This window comes from Eleginops maclovinus, chromosome 15 (assembly GCF_036324505.1).
Source record: "Eleginops maclovinus isolate JMC-PN-2008 ecotype Puerto Natales chromosome 15, JC_Emac_rtc_rv5, whole genome shotgun sequence".
Lineage (NCBI taxonomy): Eukaryota > Metazoa > Chordata > Actinopteri > Perciformes > Eleginopidae > Eleginops > Eleginops maclovinus.
Genome location: NC_086363.1, coordinates 8,535,755 through 8,556,118, shown reverse-complemented (window position 1 = coordinate 8,556,118; position 20,364 = coordinate 8,535,755). Strand labels below are relative to the sequence as shown.

The 20,364-nt window shown below is 40.1% G+C and overlaps 1 protein-coding gene across 1 annotated transcript in view; it reads right to left on the bottom strand.

The window, feature by feature from the left end:
• Window positions 1–20,230, bottom strand: part of adgb (androglobin) — a 36,988-nt gene extending 16,758 nt beyond the window's left edge. The window contains exons 1-18 of the mRNA XM_063901754.1: window positions 19,071–20,230; window positions 18,561–18,720; window positions 18,294–18,386; window positions 16,949–17,020; window positions 16,511–16,687; window positions 14,000–14,139; window positions 12,382–12,468; window positions 10,603–10,742; window positions 8,812–8,888; window positions 7,745–7,919; window positions 7,266–7,359; window positions 6,515–6,668; window positions 4,008–4,053; window positions 2,885–2,996; window positions 2,655–2,718; window positions 2,388–2,489; window positions 1,491–1,599; window positions 1,145–1,283 (exon numbers count right to left, since the gene is read on the bottom strand). Coding sequence (XP_063757824.1) covers window positions 1,145–1,283; window positions 1,491–1,599; window positions 2,388–2,489; window positions 2,655–2,718; window positions 2,885–2,996; window positions 4,008–4,053; window positions 6,515–6,668; window positions 7,266–7,359; window positions 7,745–7,919; window positions 8,812–8,888; window positions 10,603–10,742; window positions 12,382–12,468; window positions 14,000–14,139; window positions 16,511–16,687; window positions 16,949–17,020; window positions 18,294–18,386; window positions 18,561–18,720; window positions 19,071–19,138 — 2,009 coding nt within the window. The 5' untranslated portion in view covers window positions 19,139–20,230. The remainder of the gene's footprint in view (window positions 1–1,144; window positions 1,284–1,490; window positions 1,600–2,387; window positions 2,490–2,654; window positions 2,719–2,884; window positions 2,997–4,007; window positions 4,054–6,514; window positions 6,669–7,265; window positions 7,360–7,744; window positions 7,920–8,811; window positions 8,889–10,602; window positions 10,743–12,381; window positions 12,469–13,999; window positions 14,140–16,510; window positions 16,688–16,948; window positions 17,021–18,293; window positions 18,387–18,560; window positions 18,721–19,070) is intronic.
• Between the last annotated feature and the right edge of the window lie 134 nt (window positions 20,231–20,364).

Here is a 20,364-nt window from a genome sequence, read left to right as displayed (position 1 = left end):
TTATGCTGAAGAAGCAGAGGACAGCATAGAAAAGGGTAGGGGAGAGAATGGAAGTGGAGTGGAAAGGGGGAAAATTGGGAGGTATCTGAAGGAAGAGAACAAAAACCTCTTTAAAATTAATTTACATACAGGACAGTAATGTATGTTCAAAGATTATGAATAACATGCACAACATATGGGCAAAATACTATATCACATACAGTTAACATGGGCTTAAAGTGACATACAAAGATTTAAAGATTATTGCTGCTCAAAAGCCTGGATGTCAGCTATTCTCTCTTGGAGTGAGTGTACTATGGGGCATCTGGGCATAATAGGTTGAGTGCGGTGTGTGATTATGGCTCAGTGGTAATTGCACTGCTGCATACCTGCATCTGACCCCAGAAAACTAGGCCCTCTGCTTCTAGGCCAAGTAGCACCCATTAATAGAGAGTAGGACAGATGCTTTTTACTGCTTTTCAGAGCATCTAAAGTGGGCAGAAATCCTCTGCCCAATTTAGGATAGCTTTAAGTAGATCTCTGCATAGCTGTATGAAAAAGATCACAACAAGAGTGAAAAGCTCCCTTTAATCAAAAACTCTCTGGGGTGCATTTCAAAATATGCTTACATTTTTATAACAGGTTCCCATGATAAGAATTAAAGCTGTAACCTTGCCATCATTATTGCAATGCAGAGGAGTGCTTAGGGTAATTTACCGTTAAACAGTGGAAGCTTGAAGATAGAAAAAATTAATGGGAAGAATTGTGAGAAAGGATACCATTTTGTGGAGAGAGAGCTATGTGAAATATAAAGAAAAATACAAACATGGTTTAGTTTAAATCAGAGAATTACCTGGTTTTATAAGGTGAGTGTCCATCAAAGTTTAATAGATTGACTGGTCACAATGGAAAACATTAGCTTTCTACAAGCAGAGAGAATCAAGTACTCCCATGTCAAATATTGAACCTATGAATTGGCATACTAAACCGTTACCTACTGAGGTAGTACTGTGGTACTAGGTACTTGGGATCCACGTAGAAATTGTTGAGCATGCGGTTCATAACATAAATGTGTGACTTTCTAGTCTGTTGATTAACTTTATCCAAGCCTTTAATTTTGATCAGTGTAGCACACATTTCTCAGTATTCATTAATGCCGTCTTACCCCGGGGGTAAGTTAAGCACGGCTGCTTTTGAGGAGGTGGTCTTGATGGTGAGAATTGGCAGCTCAGACTGCAGGCTTTTCCAGGAGTAGGTCTGGGCGGTGAGAACTGCAGACCTACATAGTGCTGATGCTTCCTTTTCTATGAGATGTTGGAGAGCAAAGACAGAAAATGTGCATAGTGACAAAGCACAGTGAAATATCATGAAATAAAGGTTCATAAATGTTGACTGTTTTAAGGAATATTATATACCTTTACTGTATATCCCATATATTTAAGTGAGCGTTTACTCAAATGCTTAGATATAGAATGATAACTGCTTTTAGAGATTGAGTGCATAATCCTTACTCTCCTCAGCCGTATCTCCCCAGAGAAGCAGAGCAGAGAAAAGGATGTGGATCTGGGGATGTTGCATGCTGTCCACACACAGGTAGTGTGTGCCTTTTACCTCTGGACTCTGGGGAAGGGAAGATACCCACACACACACATAAGCAAACACCCACATAAGTGCACTTACGACACACGCACACAAACAGACAAATACACACTGGCCTTAGATATCAGTATGAAGGCAGGCAAGTAAAAAAAGACAAGCAAAAGAGAGGAAGAGCAGAAAGTCATAGGGAGGGACGATGATAAACTGATAGAAGAGTGTCTTAAAGAAGATACAGAGGAGGGGAAGGGAGAAGGAGAGGTGGGTGAAGTAAATAGGAAGAGATGAGTGAGTGAAAGAAGCATTTGAGGAGGCACCTGAAAGAAAGAGGCTAAGACGGTAAATTTAGTCATGTAGGAAAAAGCAGCTGTGAGAGAGACAGTGAGAAAGACAAAGCGGGAGACAAAAGAGGAGGGGGGAAGACAGATAGAGAACAAGAAAAGATGGAAAGACTGCATACGTGTTCAGAGTGACAAGCAGACTCAGCACTCTATACACACAGGCGTATAAACACACACAGACATTTAAGACACACACACACTTGCATACTGTCACTAAGTGTGTTTATGAAATTCATGTTTCTTTAAGAACTGAATAGATTCCCTACTTGCATGTTTTGACATTGGAAATATTAGCTTGACAATAACTAGCTGATTCGCCCAAAATGTGTCAAAAGTTCCACACATGACAACTGAGCAATCTCCATGAGAACTAGGCAACCATTAGTTGATACCATGAACACAGTTTGGTTGAATGTGAGCTTATGTGCAATTGGTGCATGTGTGCGTTTCTGTGTGTTTGCATGTGTGTACTTCAGGGCTTGCTACAGTAGATATCAAAGGCAGGGATCCAGAGAAGTTAGTAGCTGACCCAGTACAGTTGGTGCCTGTTGCAGTTTTGGGCAGGACGGTGCTCTGTGAAAACAACAGCTACATTAATAACAATACATACAGCATGTGTGTGTCAAAGCACGAACGCACCTAAAATCATGTGGGAAAAAAATGAAAAGCTTAATAAGAACCAGCACTAAATTACAAAGATGCAGACAGTAGGTTGTTTTGTGATGATGTGAACTATACCTTAAAATTAGATTTGTGGATCTGATGTGGGAAGCATTGTGGTTTATGGAAAACCAAGAGGGTCCTGGAAGAAACATATAAATAAAGGCCAGTTATTTATGAGCTGAGTAAATAAAAGCAATTAGAAACCGTATCACACATTTGTTAGGCACCTCAACCATTTTACAACGTGTTCATTTGTTTCTCCGTTTACAGTGTGTTTGCAGTACATATTTGTGTCTGTGACTCACTGAAAGCATTTGGCAAAATCCTCCAGGTCCACCCAGGTCTCCTGCAGGATGGGACTGACAAGAATCGTGGGGTCCTCAGTTAAAGGCTCCTCCAATGCAGTTTTGGGTCGATCTGGAAGGGAGATTCATTTGTGATTATGTGTAAAGGATACAAACATTTGTTTAGTTAGACATCTGGTGTAGCAAATGTATTTTTATAATGTATTTATATGTATACATGTATTCAGTATTATGCATATCCAATACAAATCTGCAGTATCTAAATAAATTAAAAAACATGTCTTCATAATGCTGAGAAGAATCTGAGTTTAACTGGTGTGTTTCATGCCACGCTTACTAGATAGACATTGAGTTGCCTGTGAAATCTCCTTTATAAAAATGCTGCTAGTAACAAAATGCCTTTCCTCTTGTGACTAATAGTAAGTTATCCGAGACTCACTATCTTAAACACAGTGAGTCGAATTGGCCAAACTCCCACATAATGGCATAGTTTAAGCGCACATGCACATCCATACTCCCACTCACTGACTCCCACAATCTCAATGCATGCAGAACAAAGTCATAGACGTGCCCACAGTCACACACACTCCACCAATAAAACACACACAGACACACACTCACACACAGACACAGTTGCTCTGCCCCCAAGTGCTTCTCGAAGCAAAATGTCTGATCAGAAAGCTGAGGCGTCAGGGGCCAGTGTCTCTGCTGCTGAGCAATGTGGTACGCTAGCTCAAACTGCAGGTGTTACTAAGCAACTAAACGGGGGCAGAGAGAAGGCAGGGAATTGGCTAGTTGTCATAAGGCATAATTTCACAGTCCCATCTTCTTCAAAGTGTCTTGGCCAACTGATGGAGCATGGATAGAACGATGGAGGGAGTGGAGGCGAGAGATGAAAATATTTTCAATCACAATAGTTTTCTCACACAGAGGCTGTTCAATGCAACTAATAATGAAGATAGTGCCTGCATTCCTCATAAAGCATTATACAAAATTAATGACCATCTACCCAATCTGGCATCTTAATATTTGACCTTGGGTAATGCGATCTTGTGTACTGATACAGCGTGGATTACTTTCAATATGAATGTTGGGACCACCAGTGCAAAGAAACCGTATTTACCATTGGATATGTCATCATTGTCCTTCTGCCTGTCCTCTGTAGTAACCTAAAGGGACACAGAGAGAGAGAGGGATGAACAGGGAGTTGCTGATGGAATAACACTGCCAGAGAAACGCATCCGCCCTCTAGTGATTCTATGCCAGCTGTGGTGTTGAGCCACTCTCGCCGTACACCACAGGACATGAGACCCGGTTTAATGTGACAAGGGCTGCATCTCTGACAGGAAAAAACTGCTCTAATATACTTCCACTGTCAGATGAAGAGTTATTATGTTGTTGAGCATGTTACTTCTCTTAGAGGGGAATTACTCAACAGCTGTGATTGCATGCTTGTCTGCCCAACACAATAAAGAAAATAGCTAATAAGTCATTGTCAAATCCTTCAGATAGCACGATGATCTGTCTGAGCCATGCAAGAGATGACGTTACCTGGTAAAAGGCTTCACTGCTGCTAAATTCATGTGCAAGTAGTGCTACACCTGTATCGACTAAACAAACTTTCCTCCAGGACGTTATATTTGAAGTTTTTCTCTTAAACAAAGCTCCCTTTAGGAAAATCCCTGGTGAATGTCCAGTAGTTTAGAATAGGAATTATGGCTTTGTGTCGTGTAACTTTGCAGCAACCCCCGCCAAGACTTTCTGATGAGTCACAGTGAGTTTGTGTCTGTGTGTGAGTCACCACTTATTTGAATAAGTACCCAGAGACCCAGACGGACGGAAAGAGGCATGGAGATAGGGAGGCGCACTTGACCTTCCCTCAACCACTACAGCAACATTTTCACTGCATACAAAACAAGTAAAAGATGTGTTGATATAGGAGTGTACTCTGAGTCAAGCTCCAAGGCATGATGTGTATTAGATCCCTTACCTGTGTACAGTAAGGGGACACTCAGACTGATGTTACACACAATGCTCCTGGGCTTTTAATATGTTGCCTTGAGGGGAGAAAGCTATATTTTTATATATTACTATTATATTTTTTTAGACCACAGTTTTGGTTGATTGGTGGATAAAGGCTCATTTCTATAATCCTTCACTTCACTTGCACAGCCAGAGTGGAGTTATGTCTTTGCTCTACAAAAGAATATTTCCATATTTTGGACTTTCACCTGAGGTGTAGCCCATTTCTTACATGAATAATATCAAATGAAATCAAGTTAAAGATATATTTGGGGCTATTCACAGCTAACAGGCAGAAAGATTTCCATTGATCTCACAGCCCAGACATAGTGTTGTTAAAGAAGTGTAGATGTCTAGTTATCTGGCACAAGTAAACTTAAACCACGGAGGGGCTTTAGCGATTAACCACATTCCAAGCATTTCGGAGGTTAAAACAGCGCAGTTTCACCAAGGTCTAATTCTTTTACCCACACTAATGTTGAGTAAGTAGGCTAATGAGGGTATTAGGGACATCATGTGACACCACCTGCTGATATTCTAGGTGTGAGGCCCAGAGGTTGATACTGTTGGCCAGTGTAGAGACAAACAGCGGAAGGGGTCAAAACAGCAAAAACCCATCTCACTTAATGTACAGTGCCGTCAGCATGAAACCCACCAAGGGCTTGTGAAGAGCAGGAACACACCAAGCAAAAATGTGGCACACATATGACACATCCACAGACCAATACACACGAGTGCATGTGCACACACACATCTAACGACAAATCAAATTAGTGTGTCCATACTGCCCTAGCCTAACCGCTCTATAACTGGTCACAGTTACACAAGAGGCCGATTAATATGAACTCTATTTTTTCTCTGTATGCTAGGAATGAAGTGTAATAATGAACCCCCCAGGAGACGCAGACACTGATGGCTCACCATCTAATTGCACTGCTTTTTTCATCAACGCAGTACACGACCTCTTCCTGTATGAAACCCACGTGCCCCGTTCCCCGTCACCACCACACCAGAGATTGTCTTTTCCCAACTCCCTCTGTTTCCTGCTCCACTTTCATCTCTCCTTGTCCAACTGCCTTCTTCTTTCCATTTTCAATCCCAAATTTTCTATAGAGTTGTCTCCCTTCTTCCTCTTTATCTTTCTTTTATCCTCATCTATGTCTGTATTTGTCACGCTTCTGCTGCTCTGAACCCCCATCCCTTCTCTCACTGGTTCTGTCTTTAGTAGATGTGCCCCTGGTCAGTGGTGGCCTGGCTGCGAGACAACAGAAGTGACTTTGAGACTGGGGGATGGCAGCCTCGTTGTCACTGACACACAGAGCTACTCAGATGAGCCTTCGACTGCATTCTTACACAGTACACGGAGGGGGGAGAGAGAAACATGAAACAAGAGAATAAAAAAAGGGGGGAACCAAATTTGGCAACAAGAATTCCGACATCTGCTACTATCTTCATTGATGGACAAATAGCACAATGGGTTTCACAGATCCCAATACCTATTTAAATAAATGGCGTAGGGTTGCCACAACAAGAAGATGCTCTGTAACATGTAAATCACACACAGGCTGAATATAAAAATCAACCCTAGCAACCAGTTATTTGATGTACCTCTATTTTGCCTGTTGTGCTCTTTGCTTTGTTAGTGGTGCGTTCAGCTGCATGAGGCTCAAGCCCTTCTCTGCATTCAGTCTCCTCTCTCTCAGCGATGGAGACCAGAGGGGATCCATGGGATTGTTTCCCCTGAGCGCTCTTCCTGGCCTCTCTGTTACACAAAGATATAATCATGCTCTATTTGGACATGGGTCATTTCATCAACATGACATACACACATCTCATGTCATGGTAACACATTTAGAAGGACTAAACCATATCATATACAAATGAGTCATGCATGTCACATTATAGGCATCAAATGAAACCATAATAGCATTATACCGTCACACTGCTGCGTTTGTTATTATTTATGTTTTTATCTCTTTCATTGAGTTTAGTAATAGTCAACTGGGAATAAACCAATCTTAATGTGTAATTGTTAATGCGAAAATGTTTAAAAAATAAACTGCACATATGATTTCATGTTTTGAACTGCTTACTGTAAGTCATTCCTTCAGGGAGAACAGGGGGCAGAGTTGGAGGTACAGTGGTACACCATAAATAAAACTAAAGTGATCATGATAATGTTTTTTTTGTTCCCCAGATATACAGTAAGCAGTATTGTTGCTTTCCTTCCTCTGCATTGAGCTCAGTAAAGGGTTAGCTAAGAACAAGTAAAACAACTCCGTAAAACGAGCAGAACTACATGAAGACAGAAAAGACTTGTGTAGTTTCTTTTCTAAGTTTTAGTTTTAAGTCTACGCACAGCTCCAGGATTGAGTCAACGTTGCTCTTGACACTGTAGGAGAGAAAAGGGCTGGCCACCTCAATGAACTGCTCTGGTTTGGACAAAGGAAGCTCTGCAAAAAGAGAAAAGGAAAAAAAAGCTCACATCACACCAGCACTGCTTTTTCACACTCCTGAATACATTTTTGTTCCACTCAGAGATCAGCTGATGTCAGATATGCCCGAGCCAGCAGCTATTTTCATTACAGAAATATTGTAGCTATCCTCCTTCTTTTCTCATTTCAACATGTGTTGCTGAACGCCCTCTGTACTGCAGGTTCGACATATCCTGCATTAGCACTCGCTCTCCTTTCTGGTCATTTTTATTTAAGACATTCACCTACACAATTTGTACTTTTCTATTTGTTTGATAGCCTCCTCTGCATCCTCCTCCTGTTTTCTCCAAACTTAATTTGAACATTTCTTCATTTCCTGCCTCCTTCTCTGTCTCTCACTTACTCCTTGGTTCATCCAGGACATTGATCTCCTTTGGCGGGCGGATGAGTTTCCACTGTGGTACGGGTGGAGGTTTGGGTGGTAGCTCAAGCGGGCAAGCCCGGGTTCTGGTCAACAAGACAATGTGGCTGCACAGCAAGGAGAGACCGTACTGACGAAGACACTCTGAGGAATTAGCCTGTGTGTGTATAAATACATATGCAGTTATAACTCATCAACATTTAAAAATTGCAGTTTAAAAGTTATTCTGTCATATTAACAATTAGTGTCAACAGTCACCACTACAAAACTGCTAAAAGGGGATTTTGACCCAAGATCAGAGGGTGGAGGTGATGCAACACCTCCACCCTCACAAAGGAAATCCTGTCCACCAATTAGCATTAGCATGGGTATAAATAATAAAACAAGTGAAGCCTGTTGAGGCGAAGCATCCAAATAGAACACACCATGCCCCCCGGTCACAAGCCCTGTTATGTTTCATCTCCACCGCCCACTTTTACTTTAGGTCTTCAGTACATTTTTCACATTACTGTGCTACATAACAGAGCAATAGGGCCATTGTAGACTAAAAAAAATATTACAGCGAGACAGTTGGATCAACTTCACACAACACTGACGCTTGCCGTGCATTATGCCTGCAGTGGATGATCTAATCAAATGTACTTTGGAATCAGATTAAGCAATAAGGAAAGACTCTGGATTTTAGCCCAGAAACACCTTGTTATCATAAGAAAAAACATTGCTGTGTAACAAGCATATTTAATGGTGGCAATGGACAGCCACTGCACCTCTTCACGCACACGTGCCTCTGAGACACGTGTTAATCTCAGAGATTATTCTCTTAAATTTGGGATATTTCCAAAACCTACAATGGCCCCAATAGGTTGGAGTACAGAGGTGACATATATAGTTTCAAAAGTTTGTCTTTATATTTATTTGTATCTATATGGGCAACATTAAAATGTGCTCATGCAAATGTGTCTCGTTTCAGTGTGACTGAAGTAAAAATCAGTGTGAAATAAGCAAGTGTATGCATACCAGCAGAGAGCAGAGTTAGAGAAAAGACATACCATGTGTCCAAACCCAAACGAATTATGATGTGGCTGTAAAGGGTAGTAGCTGGCACACACCACCACCTCAGGGGGACCTGAGAAAGTCACAAAAAAAAGACATAAGTACAAGTAAACCCCACATGAAAACTCACACAAACACAAATAAACACAGACAGTCCAATATGGATGCAAAATATATACAGTATACTCTGATAGTATGATATTTCGCACCTTGCAATGTATCAGTTCGCAGTACAATTTACTGAGACTTAAATGATGGACTGACTCCGATGAAGTGCATTAGTCAGTGAAACTATGAGCCATCTAAAAGTAAACCTGATAGACGATAAAAAGTGTAATGAAATGTGTAGCCCTGGAGATGTGAAAGCACTATTGGCCTCCACACGTATAAATAAGGCAACAACAGAGTATGTAGGTTATGTATGGATGGCCCTGCCCCTATGGGGCATCTTAGAGTATGTGGTATGAAGAGCACATCACCCAGTAGACATGGAAAATCAATTTGAAGGACCGTAGAGAAGAGAGCACGGCTGGACTAATATAAAGGCTGTACATTAAGTATTGAACAGAGAAGTGCTTCTTATGCTGCATAGTGATTTATGCATTTCAATTGATTATCTCAAGGGAATACAACAGTGGGCACAGAAACAGTGAGAGAGAAATTCAATGTTGTTAAGTAATGCTTGTTGTGAATACCTGTCAAAGTGTTAGTTATACTTTATATTCCTGTACATCAGCAGAATTGAAGGAGAGACAGAGGGACAGATTGCAGGCAAACAGAGCAGGAGGGTAAATTTGAGGACAATAGAGTGAAGAGAGTGGAAAATCACTTCCCACTGGGGCCCACTCATGCTGATGTAAATACTTTGACTTTTTTGTTTTGTTTTTCAGGCCTGATGATTCTTTAAATCAATTGTACAACCTAAATAAAGCCTAAACGGCATCTCTCTACCTAAATGACCTGAAACATCTTCAAACTACTCTCTGTTTTCTGAGGAAATGCTTCAATCCTGCCTTCATCACATTTAACTTGGGAGGCTCTTCTGCCCTGCGGGAACACCAAATAATTCACCCTGCCACTGCTCCCTCTGCTGGTTTATTTATAGTCCACCATACACATATTAACCCTCCCTGCACTCCATAATTGATGAACTTTAGAAAACAGGAAGTGACGCTTGAAACAACAGGAAAGAGTTAGCAGAGCACTGGCTCCGAATGCAAGGTGTGTGTGAGTGAGTGACCTTCAGCCAGGAGCGTTTTTCCAAATCTTACAGCAAAACATTTAACAATAATATGAATGTTGCAAAGACATAAAGTCACTGCTGCAATAATAGAATGGTATCATTGATAGGATTTAGTTTCTGTAGGACAATGAAATATTCATTCTCACACTCCATAGCTGTTGAATTATGGATCCAGAGGGAGGAAATAGAGATTTACACACAGTGCATTCTCAAACTGTACATATATACAAAGACTGCATACAGTATAGCGCTGCACATATAAACAGGTGGAGACCTATATCAACAGCCCACTGATGGAGTAATAAGCTGTATTTAAGTATTATGTGCACACCAACTCTCTCAATCTAATGGATGAATGATTTAACTCACTCAACTATTGTGAAAGCAGCGTGTAATAGAGTTGTATGTTTCCAGGTATGCATGTTTGCATAATTGCATGTCTTTCTGTGTGTGTGTGTGTGTGTGTGTGTGTGTGTGTGTGTGTGTGTGTGTGTGTGTGTGTGAGTGTGTGTGTTTGTGTGTGTGTCACAGTTCAGTCCTTTACTTTTCTCATGCTTCGCAGGATCATTCTTGCTGTCCTTAAAGCTGGAATCTGCAGTCTGAGGTTTTGAACTCTCATCTGGGAATGTAAATTTCGGAATGTTTTCTTGTAAGAAATCCCAGGTTTTTCCCAGGTTTATAGACCTGAAAGGAGGTAAAAGAAAATAGGATTAAGAAATAGGCGACAATATTATAGTTTTGTGTTCAAAACATCTGCATTCCTGAGCTGGTTTTGACTGTAATGTCTTTGTTTTTCCACAATACAAAATCGTTTGAGCAGGCAGAGAAGCATTCAGCTCTAACAATATGACTTCTGCTTTACCAAATAAAGTCTACCATTTCTTCACACTGTTTTAGCACCGGGTCTATTGCAGTTTCTGTTCCTGTTACTGTGTATATATCCCTATTTGCAATACAATGGGCTGCAGTTCTTACACCAGTCTTTCTTTGTTCCTTGAAAATCATACAATCTCCCCCCCGCCACATTCTTTAGAATACATTTTGCTATTGCAGGCAACGCAAGTTTATATGTAGCACATTTCCTCCACAAAGGCAATGCAAAATGCTTCACATAATGTTTTTATAAAACTATTTTAAAACATGAAGACCTTCAAATGCAAATTACAGTAAAGCAGAAGACCTAAAGAATACAGAACCTCACTGACACGACCTAACATCTTGAGAAACCAGTGAAGAATGAAATTGAAACAGGTTCCTAGCCTCGTTACGATGCCATATGTATAAGTCCTCTCAGTACACTGAGAGCACGGTAAAGCCAGTTAGTATACCAGAATCAGTGAGCAATATTGTTGTGTGATAAGCAAGTCAAAGGTACAGTAATAGGTCATGTTATTTACTGTGTTAGCTTAGAGGGTTACTTTATGGATTTTCAGCCTGATCCCATCATTCTAATGTGAGGAGGACATGTTTGGATCTAATATTTAAAACGCTTGCTCTGTGCTTGAACTGCAGCCTGCACTTCTCCTTTTTTAATATGTCTATCTGCATTAGAGGGCATAGAAATCTTGTTGGTAAAATAGTTCCTCCATCTTGTTAGCTCAGCAGTTGTGGAAGGTAGAGACAGTCCAGTGGTTAATATTGATGGAGCACGGCATCATTTTTGAACAAAAACAAGTTCAGTTTTCTGAGTTACAAAATCATGTCCCCTGTGCTGATTGTTAACATCAACCAGAATAATGAATTACCTTTTGTCTTATGCTAACCAGCTGCCATTATATCACGCTAGTAGTACACAAGCAAAACCTTCAATACCGACACTCAACATTTTATAGAGCAGAAATGTGATTTGTGTGGCCACAATATAGGTGAAATTGGGTTTTTTTCAATTGAAATGGTACTAGATGTTGTAAATAGAAATGTATGTAAGACCAGTCTGTGTGTGATGTGTGGGGGTGGGGTGTTAGGGTTGTGATAGAATGTGTGTGTGTGTGCACTGCAGACCCACTAGTCACGAATCAATCCGTAACAAACATGTACAGTGCCTGAACGTGTTGCTGGATTCCCCAGGCACACTCTAACACCAGCTAACCTGCTGAGCTACAGAAAATAACACGACCCAGCTTCACTCCTAAACACTGTTCCCCATTAAAGTTCCATCACCTCCTCCTCCTTTATTATGAATCTCGTTGTTTCTCAATCGTTTTAGAAGCAAAGAGAGATTATCAACGGCATTAACATAGGTATAATTATGTAAGGCACTTATCAATGAATTGAAGAAGTGATAGAGAGGTACAAGAGGGGATCAGACCAATGAGGACCTTACTTTAAAGGATGGATTTCTGCGATCCAGCCAGTGAGGGTGTGGATAAAGCTGAACTCGCCCATCTCTCCGCTGGCCTCTGACATTACACTGGGAAGCAAATACACACAAAAAACTATAAAAAAAGACAAACTAGAGACTTCCTAGCATTGGAACAGTTCTAAAAGAAAGCTGTGGTGTTATGTTTTCAGTGTGAAATCACAAATATGTTTGCCACTCAAGTGGTTTAACTCAGACAATGAAACTAATATGATTCGCACTTCCTCTTGTTTGACGTCTTACGTTACACATCATGTTTAGTACTGACACCAGAGAAGACAACTAAGTACAATTTAAAGACAGACATTTGTCATGTGACAATAATCTATACTGAAAAATCACAAATACTAAAACAATAGGATGTTCGAATTGACTGTTGTTAGAAAATGATTTTTTTTTTAAATGACCATTTAAGGCACTATTAAAAGCTCATACAGGGCAACAAGTAAAAAGTAAAAAGTGTTTGGTGTTATCATAACCAGCCTGGACTTTTTCTGCCATCTGTTTGACTGAATGTCAAAAAGGACAGGCTTAGCTTATATTCTTCACTTGGAATGTGTCATATGTGTATTGCAATTATAATTTAAGTCGCTTCAACCAATTTTCCTTTGTGAGTCCTTCGCAGACTATTGTCAGTTGAAACAGAGGCCTGCAGCAGCTCTAATTGGTTCTCTTGGGATCCTGTGGCCAACCTGTCCAGTCCACAGTCATGATACTCGAGAAAGTGAAATCAATACAACTAGGTCAGTAATGCCAAAGCCCAAAACCACTACAAAAAAATCTTTAAAAGTGATGGAGCCTTTAAACTACTAAATAAAAAAAGGACTACCTCTTTTCATAGGAGCCCCAGCAGACACCTGGGCAAAGTTTGGGGACTAGTTCAGTACGAAGAACTTCCACTATGGCTCATAAATAATTCACCAGGAAAAAGGCTCCTTTGTTTCCTGTCTTGGATGAAACATTTATGTCTCGACCTTTTGTTAACACTGGAACGGCCACCTTTACACACGCCATGCTGCCCCATCACAGACGCACATGACCCCTGTCCGTCACCAAACTCAAGACAGCCAAGGCAGAGGTTAGGTCAGGTAAAGGTTTGGCAGCAAGTCAGCAAAACACACTCCAAGGTCTTCTAGTGCAAGTGTATGAGCTTTAAGTAGTTTAGTTTACTTCATCAGGATTCACATTTACATATCTGTCACCCATTTAAAAATGTCCTGGGTAGTTCAGCATGAAACAATAGGTACCTTTAAAAACACTGTGATCTTGAATACTTTTTGAAATAGAGCTGTGTGGATGCGTTACCTTGAAAAAGATGAATAAATAAAATGAAATCAGATAATAAGTTCAATGTCCTACAACCAATGTGTTCATTGCAAATTACAAAGTATAATGGGTGAATGTGCATAGTGCATTTTTAAAGGTGGTCTTATTAGAGTTAGGCTGCATAGTGTGAATATACTTCGAATAAGAGTCTGTTCCTTGGCCCCTCTTACTTTAAGACTATTAGAAATGTTTCCCAACTCCTTGTGACAGTGCTGAGACGCTTATGTAGTTTCTGCTGGAATGTACCGTAACTCACTTTGTGTTGGCCACCTTAATGAGAGCCTTCGCCAGCAACATTGGCCACAGCTCTGACTGACAGGTGGAGGCTGGGAGAAGCAAGTTGTTTTCTTCGTCAAATGGCATCGAATCATCTACTGTTATCTTCCTCCAACATCCCTAAAAGCAAGGAATGAACAAACAGCGAGTAAGGACATGTTTTCAAAGCACTCTCAACTAAGAAATCTGACAATTTCTTTAAATTTGCATCACTTTCATATGTAAAACATTCAGTTTGAAAAGCAAATATAACCGATCACCACCTTCTAAACCACTTAAGTAAAACGTAATCATTTTGTTTTTTTTAAGTTCCTTAGAATGGCACAATTAGATAGCTGTGTTCCAGAACATAAAACTCTATAGAAACACAAAAAGAAAAATCAGCCTAAAAAAAACAATCATCTCAAAGAACATTTGTAGAGCTGATTGAACTCTGCTTTTTGTTTTAGCCATTCATACACTGATATTTGAGCTGCTGTATGTTCACATTTAGAAATGAGAGCTTCTCAGACCAGAATGGGGCAATGCCTTCAGGCCTATACTGAAGTGGTACTGACATCGGCTGATTAGTTATCAGCTGTTAAATCATATGCCCATGGATGCATCATCTTGCTGTGCATCAGCTGACTATTAACATCCAATAAAATGTGTATTAAATGTGTTAGGCAGCTTTCATAACCTCACAACATTTATTCTGCTGATATCTTCATGACAACACAGGCAGCACCATCAACCATTAATCTAATGCTCATGTACATTAGCAGATTTAATACATCTGTACTATAGTGTTTTACATCATTTGTTCAAATGAACTTAATAACCATTTGCAGTGCATTCCTTGACCCTAGATGTTTCTGATTGAAAAAATAGTTCATGCTAAGGGAAGTTCATGTACTGACCTTTAAACAGTCAGGGGAAGATTGCTCCTTTAAATGGTCAGTACATTGTTGTTGGGAAATGAAAAATATATAAAGGGAATAAGAGGAGCTGATGTGATGGCCTTGACTGATACCAGCCCCTAACATATTCACTGCAGAGGTAATATCTTAGATTCTCCTCACATTTCAAAATGTGCCACAGATGTGATCACAACATTTTCCTAAAAGCCCAATGGGTATCTCGTGACCTCAAAATCTCTGATCCGAGGACATTTCCACACCTCTCCTAGCATCAGCTACCTTGCATCCTGTTTGGTGTCAAGGATTATTACATGCTACCTGTGGTGAGGTCTGTTTACTGGCCGTCTGGGGGAGTTTCACACTGCTTGTAAGAAAAAGCAGGTCATAATCTGACTGACTGATCACAGCTGTGCCTCTCCTTCTATGTCAGTGTGCACAAGGATAACTGTATAGAGAATGGGCGGGCAAACTTTCTGTCTTGCTTGTTCTTCTACTTTCTTGTCAAACCGTCCATCGCCTCGAGGCAGAGCTGGATGTGTTCGGAGATGGGGTAAAACACAGTGTGAAAGGGCAAGAGGAAAGAGGAAGAAGAAGCGGAAAGGAGAGACGGAGCTGAGGGACTGAAAAAAAACAGGCTGAGAAAATGGGAATGGAATGGATATAAACAGCGGTGTGAAGTAGAAAAAAAGACTAGTGTGGATTGGGACAATAAGGAACCATATGAGAGAGTAGCCTATGAGCAAAAACATGGGAGGAAGCAGGAAGGATGAATGGGGGCTGGGTGCTTAATGCCATCTCAACAACCATCTGTTAGCGTGCTATGGTTGGCACGGGGACTGCTGCCTACAACCGTGTCATGCTTGGTTGTCAAGGCAAGTGTCACAGTGTTACAGAACACCATCAATTTTAGCCCTCTCTTTTTTCACTTCCTCGCTGACCCAAATTGTTGTGCTGGAAGAAGTTTCCTTTCTGAAATGACACAATGATTAAGTGTCCACTACTTACAGATCTGTGGCAAGCAACACACATACTGAAACTCACAGACTAACAATATCAAGATGTATCCCAATGCAATGAGGGACTTAATTCAAAAGACAAAACCAGCTAAATCTTAACACTGAAATCAAATCTATTGGAATGACATAAAGCACTGCCATGGTTGTGCCTGCTCTCATGGTCTTACTTGGCATAGAGCCTCAATTTTAACCATGCTTTCTATGAAGCAAGCTGACTCCTGTCAAGTCGTATCTACTCGTCAGGCAATATGAAGCCAGTCCACTTTTGGCACAGAAGCGAGACTGATTGATTTCAGCTCTGAGTGGATAAGGCTTTCTCATCCCTTCTCCCCTCCAACCCTCAGTCCAACCCCATTTCTCTTTCATCTGCTGCATCCTATTGGGCCTGCTGAACAATACAATGCAATCTCAAGTCATCCATTGCCTCAAGTGTGCCTCCAAAATGTGTGAATAACAAAGACGCAATGAGAAGCAGTGACTTCATCTGCATGTCAGAAATGTAGTTTTCTTAAAAACTACATTTTACATGGACTAAGTGTATTTGGATGTTTGTGTGTATGTGTGTATCAGGCTCACCATCCAGTAGAGTCTGACCACGTACTTTCCATAGTTGTTGTAGAGTGGCACATGACCTCTGCCCACCTTACACAGCGAGTAGATGTGCTCCCAAGGTCTCCAATCATCTTGTTTTGTCTGTGATTTTTTATGTAGTGTCCAAACAATATAGATCTCACTGATGATCCACCTCATCAGCTAAGATTAGAGTAGAGAACGAAGAGAAACATTATCATGAGTTAACCATTTATCAACCTTTAAATCTATTGTCTGGATGCTCAATCATCCGATCTATCATTCACAAAATCAATAGGGCATTGCATTACCCCAGTGTCATTTGCTCTATTATTCAAACGTCACTCTGTCTGACATTTGAATTACACTATTCAAGTGCTGATCAATACTTGTTACTGAAAAGTCAGTGCAATCCTTTACAGAAGTGTAGAAAAAACAACAAACCTCACTGCAAATCAGATGATCATTTGGGGAGATCAGTTCAAAGGTCTTTGGATTCTCAACAACCGTGATACCCTAAAATAGAACAATGAACGTCATTTTCATTGGAGGCACAGAGTTTTACATTTGCCTGAAACTTTCACAGCAAGATGAATGACGGAAAAATGTTACAGAATGTTCTAGTGTGTTGTCGCAACTCTACACATCCTAACCATTCATTATTATACACATAGGGGCAGGCTAGTGTTAGAATTTTGCTATCTTGCGTCACCTGTTTACGATTGACATGAATATGTAACCCAGTTCTCTCCTCCTCAAAGGTCCTCAACTGGTCTAACCTCCCTGTGATACTCCCAAGAGTGTGTCTGCAATGAATATTTCACTATAAAATTAATAGATTCTACCATGTTACTAATTAAAACTGATTAAATGGGTCAGATGGTGGGGAGAGAGATCAGCTGGAGGTCAATTAAGGTTGTGTTCTCTCCCAACATCACAGCAACTCTAAGTGGGAACCAAACTTGCAATAATTTCCGTCATTACCACAGCTCTGTAAATAAGGACTGGTATAGACTAATGAATAGAGTTTCACAGTAGAGCCTCGTCTGCATCTGCACAGCTGATTGCTTTTGTGATTATCCCATGTTCCAGAATGAAATTAATTAAATGCTTTCGGCATCTTGAGTGAAAAGGCAGCTTTTGACCTGGCAAGGACTCTCAAAAAGCAGGAAGTTTACAATAATTGCTTAATACTGCACTGAGAGAGGGGTAACAGAAAATCAGAGTGATTCAATTAAAACTATATTGGGAAGTGACTAGAGAGAAGATATCCTTAACTACATTTCACATTGTGTGGCAAAGAAATACACTTTGCCAATACAGCCAATGGCTGCAACAAACAGTTAGAGTAATTCCCCTGACATGTTTTATTAGAAAACTAATCCTTTCTGCAAGTCTATGTAGTCTATTTGTCATTTTTATGTACAATAAAGGGGGAAATAAAGGACAAGTGACTTTAAAATACTACAGGAATCAATATTGAAATAAATACTTAAATTTGGTTTTTTTTTAAATTGAAGCCCAGCAAATGCTTGTTTTAATATGATATATTATTTGAACCATTAACTAATATGAAAGAAGTAAAATGAGTTTGTCATGCGAGTTGACATTAAATCATTTTCTAATTTATATGTGTATACCTTCCTGACAAATGTGCTATCTCCTGTTTATGTTTAGTATTTGACCCATTAGATCATGTGGTATACTAAACCAGACCTAAGCGTATGTTTATCATTATACACTGCAATAGAACACGTCATAGTTTTAGGCAGGATACACATGAAGTTACCTTGTTGATACTAAACTCTGTAGGACGTTTCCAGGAGTGCACTTTCACAGATGGAGGCAGGGAAATTTTCCCCTCAGGATCTTCAAAAAATGGCTAAAGACAAAAGCAAACAAAGTTAATTTGATAAGGAAACAACACAAAGAAAGAACAACGAGACATTTAGTTGTATAATAATAGTTGTTGAAATAAAACGTATTTTTAAAATAGTACACTGAACAGTACACCAATATATCAATATACAAAACAACAATTGTATACTCCATTTACAGCATTGGGACTCTTGTTCGAGCATCCATTGTCAGCTCCTTTACTTGAGTCCCATTTCTCCTGGTTGACTTCTGAGTCAACCCACTCGGGCCAAATGGGAAACCTGCATCTCCATACACTTCCAAGGCTCTCAGAGGAAGTGGTTCCTAGGGAAGCTGCTCTGAAATAATGACACATAACTATTCTCTTAATGTGTTAGGTTGTTCTTTTATTTTTGTCATGATTTAGCAATAAAATTAGCCAGCACAGTAACAGACATGCAATCCAGTACAACCCCGTTTTGGTCATGCCATATGCGATGTGTTTACTTGAGGTTTACTTGGATAGTACATCGTTGTAAAGCATACATAACACAATTAAATCAGCCACATAAAGTATGATGTGTCGATTAGCACATACTCAATGTTAACGTTAGCTTAGTTTGTATGCTGCTACGCTGCTAACGCTAATGTTAATGCTAACAACAGCTGGTCTAATTAAGGCCTAATTGCCAACATTATCCGAACTCACTCAGTCTGTCGTTCAGATAAAGAGACTTTACTTGAAGACTCCTTTTTCTTGAGTTGGGCCTTGGACATTGCTATTGGTGTGATAAATCTGCAAGCAAATTGACAAAGAACCAAACAAGTCAGATAGCCTGTCGGAGGTACATTTGTTTGGTTATGTCTCGGCGCTTCAAAGTTTCTCGTTGCTCAGCAACGGAGCCTTCAGGTGGGCGGGGTCTGCAGCTGTTGCATCACTTGTTACTATAGTGAGCGATAGGCCCCTTTTCCCCTAACAACTCAACTATTTAAGGAGCAGCAACGAAACGTAATCAATTAAAAAGCTGACTGTACTGTCCTATGTATAAACTGACACAATACATCACTAGATTGGAATAGAAACCATCAATATTTTCGCCTCAGTTGACTCAGTAGCCTGCCTTACTTGAACAACCTTGAGGACAGTGTAACTATAAAATCATCTAAAAGGTTGCATTTTCCTATATAGGATTGTTTAGCCTCCAATTAATACATCATAATGTAGAACCACACAATTGTAGCACCACATATAAAGTAATAGACATAAACATAGATTAAAACCTGTATTATGTCTCTGAAATGATTTTCTAATTTCATACAGATTGGAGTATTGGCACTTAATGAAAGTTGCTGTAATGTAATACAGCACATAACTTGTGCACCTCCACTGCATTCCTGCTTCACAAACAGTTGTGTTTGTGGATGAGAGAGTACAACCATACATAGTAGTGAGGACATCTGAGTGAAATCAGTTTGTGAGTGTGTGTCTGATGACTATCACATGGTCCTGTCTCCCTCTCTCTCAAACACAGACATGGACACAGTCTGAGTCGTGCATTTCACACATACAACCCCCTCTGTTGCACTTTGTGTCTTCCAGGGAAACTTCAAACCATTGTGTACACATACACACAGGTTGTGACCTGTTTTTCACTAAAACATCCACAAACCTGAACTCTACAAGCTGTGGCCATTGATGCATACAGTACAGTGCTGGATGATATACAATCTAGAACTGAGTCATTGATTTACTATTTGCTATTAATCTGTCCTTTTCATTAGGTTAACCAATGCTTAGCTAAGCCTGCTTTCAAATATAAAATTATGTTGCAACGTCACTCTGAAGAGTTGCAGCATTTCTACTAAAGCACGGCTTATATGTTGGCCACACCACACCACCCCTTAAACTGCATGGTGCAACTTATTTATTGTTTTCATTCACAGAAGATTATATGATGAAATGTACACAAATTTATTTGGTGCATGTTGAGCAACACCAACAT